Source organism: Helianthus annuus, chromosome 13, assembly GCF_002127325.2.
Source record: "Helianthus annuus cultivar XRQ/B chromosome 13, HanXRQr2.0-SUNRISE, whole genome shotgun sequence".
In the NCBI taxonomy this organism is placed as follows: Eukaryota; Viridiplantae; Streptophyta; class Magnoliopsida; order Asterales; family Asteraceae; genus Helianthus; species Helianthus annuus.
This window is the reverse complement of record NC_035445.2, coordinates 133,386,051-133,389,444: the sequence shown is the minus strand read 5'-3', so window position 1 is coordinate 133,389,444 and position 3,394 is coordinate 133,386,051. Positions and strand designations below refer to the sequence as shown.

General features: G+C 44.2%; 1 protein-coding gene across 1 annotated transcript; it reads left to right on the top strand.

Moving 5' to 3' along the window:
* Positions 1-2,523: 2,523 nt before the first annotated feature.
* LOC110901734 lies at positions 2,524-2,997 on the top strand. Its single transcript, XM_022148527.1, has one exon. The coding sequence runs from the start codon at positions 2,524-2,526 to the stop codon at positions 2,995-2,997; it is 474 nt and encodes a 157-aa protein (XP_022004219.1).
* The last annotated feature ends 397 nt before the right edge of the window (positions 2,998-3,394 follow it).

The window sequence follows — 3,394 nt, the reverse complement described above, 5'->3', positions numbered from 1 at the left end:
GCTTTACTACATTTATGACGGGGTACACTTGCCCTTTCGTGTGTGTTTTAATGTTGAAGTATAAATCACTTTTATAAATTTAAAACCGAATCTTGTGTTAGATTCATTGCAAAAACATGTATATACGCGCACACGTCAAGTTTTTGGCGCCGCTGCCAGGGAATTTGGCGAGCTTTAGGAATGACCCGAGTCATTGTTTTATCGGTGTATATACTTGTTAGTATTTGTGTATATTTTCGTGATTATTTATTTGTTGATTTATTTGTTAGTATTTCTTGTTTTTAATTCGATTTATTCGTTTTCAAGCTCATTTCATATGCTTGTAAATTTTTTTATTCCTTTTATTTGTTCGAATTCGAACTTATTATTCATTTATTCTTTGAGTTTTCGGCTCCGAAAAATTGTTTTCATACTAGCCGATTCGATTATTTTAGTTATTTTAATTTTTACAAAATTTTGGGCCTATTTACGGATTTTCATAAAAATTTTCAGCCCTATTTACATAAATTCTGTTTCTTTTCAGCAAAAAAAAACATTATATTAATAAAATATTCATTGTGTCATTTTTTGTTTGCAGGTTGATGTTTTCAACCCTCGCTCCAGAAGTTGTTGAGCCGTCAGACGAGCGTGAGCGTGATCTTAGGAGACGTCTTCGCGAAAGATCTCGTGCGGTTGGCCTGCTTCTCACAGCTGGTGAAACGGAACCGGTGGTACCCGCTGAGGCCGAGGGCCCAGCCGACGAAGGACACATCATCATGGCGGACGACGAGCAACCTTTGAATGAATCGAATCAGCCCGGAGCAGCAGGCCTGGAGCCGAGTATCCTTCAGCCTACTATAGATGCACCTACATTTGAAATTAGATCTAGTATTATTAACATGGCGCAAAATTCAGTACAGTTTGACGAGCGTGAGCATGAGGATCCCGGGAGACATATCGCTGCTTTTCTCGCTATTTGTTCAACATTTAGGATTACAGGTGTTTCGGAGGATGCAATTCAGTTGAGGTAGTTTCCTTTCTCGTTGCGTGACAAAGTTAGAGCTTGGCTTATGTCACTTCCAGTTGGGTCCATCAGGACCTGGAATGAGTTGGTGGAGCTGTTTATGAAAAAATATTTTCCACCTGAGAAAACAACCAAGCTACGAAACCGGATTGTTTCCTTTCGCCAGGACGAGGGAGAGTCATTGCACGCGGCCTGGGAGAGATTTAAAGATTTGTTGATTGATGTTCCACATCATGGCCTCTCCAAGAGACATCTGGTCTTGACGTTCTATCAAGGGCTTAGTTATGACACGCAGGAGAGATTAGATATGAATGTAGGAGGCGATCTAGGAACAAAGACGCCGAACGAAGCATATGATATTATAGTAAAAGCTGCGTTGAAGTCTGGCTCGCGTCGAGCAGGAGATAGAAGCCGGACATCATCATCATCATCTCGCCCAGGAGTTCACGCTGTGGATGACTACACAGCCATTACTACACAAATCTCAGCTCTTTCAGCGAAATTCGACAAGTCCCAGATAGCTGTACAGGCTAGTTCAGGGTGTGACCAGTGTGGAGTGTCACACGAGCCTGGTGCATGCTTTCAAGGAGTTGTATATGAGAGCCAAGAAGAAGTAGATTTCGTGAGTAATCAGGTGAGGCCGCAGAACAATCCCTACAACAATACATACAACCCGGGATGAAGAAATCATCTAAATTTTGGGTGGCGAGCGAATACGGGTAATCAGAACCCGTTAGGATTCGCACAGCGCTCCAGCGCCGCAGCAGGCTTAGGGTCGGCAATTCCAGCAGTACAACCAACCTTACCAGCCACGTCCATATTCATATCAGAATCAGGGTGCCGGGAGTAGCTCCCAGCAGCAAGCCCCTCAATCAGGTTCTAAGCTGGAGGAAATGATGGCTCAGCTTCTTTCTAGCTCCACGAGTGCAAACCAGTTGGCTGAAAAACGATACCAACAAAGAGAGGATCGTTTTCTAGCTAACGAGGGAGAAATGAGGAGTCAGAAAGCCTCGATTCAGAATATCGAGAATCAGGTTGGTCAGCTGGTAAAGATGATGTCGGAGAGACCCCCAGGTGGTCTTCCGAGCAATACAGAGCCAAATCCGCGCGGGCATGTAAATGCGATTATGACCAGGAGTGGCAAGACTACAGGACCTAACATATCAGACCCACCACCGATCACTGAAAAGGTCCCGACTGACACACAGGACGAGGTGCAAGATAGGCTGCGCCCAGCAAGTACAGCACAGGTCCAGAAGCTAGTCAAAGATTACACTCCTCCGGTACCATATCCGGGCCAGCTGAAGAAACAGAAGAATGAAGAACAATACGGTAAGTTCCTTGAAATGTTTAAGCAACTTCATATAAACATACCGTTTGTTGAAGCCTTGGCCCAGATGCCGAAGTATGCAAAGTTCTTGAAGGACATCCTCTCGAATAAGTAGAAGCTTAAGGATATGTCCTGTGTTGTGATGAACGAAAGCTGCTCTGCCATTCTTCAAAATCGTCTACGCACAAAAATGGGAGATCCTAGCAGTTTCACGCTTCCTTGTTTGATTGGAAATATGTCTGTTAGCCATGCATTCGCTGACTTGGGAGCGAGTATCAACCTTATGCCCTATAAGGTTTTTACAAAGTTTGATCTAGGTGAGTCGTCGCCTACACGTATGAGCATTCGACTAGCAGATCGTTCTATCAAGTATCCACGTGGATTTGTTGAGAATATGCTTGTTAAGATTGACAAGTCTATGTTTCCAGTGGATTTTGTTATCCTGGATATGGATGAGGACTCTAGGGTGCCTTTGATTCTCGGACGTCCGTTCTTGAATACTGCTCAGACCATTGTAGATGTAGCTGCAGGGCAGATTACACTTCGAGTGAATGATGAGCATGTGACCTTTGACATCAAGCGGTCAATGCAGCACCCGCAGAGTCAGGATGATGCGCTTTACTATGTCGACATTGTTGGCACGTATGTGAGCACACATTTCTAGGGCATGATTGAGGAGATTGATTCGGACACACATCTGTTGTGTGGGGACCTAGATGGCATTACGCTTGAGGGCCATGATTTTGAGCAGCCAGTCTATCAGATTGGTGATGATGGTTCCCAGATTTCGGATCAGTTTACAGAGATCGATCGTGAGAATGAAGAAAAGTCGAAGCCGTCGGTTGAAGATTCACCGTCTTTGGAGCTTAAGGAGCTTCCGCCCTATTTGGAGTACGCATTTCTAGACGAGGAGCGTCGTTTGCCGGTTGTTATCTCATCATCCTTGACAGGCGAGGAAAGGAGCAGACTGCTTAGTGTTTTGCGACTTCATAAGAAAGCATTAGCGTGGAAGATTATGGATATCAAAGGCATCAATCCTTCTTTTTGTACTCACAAGATTT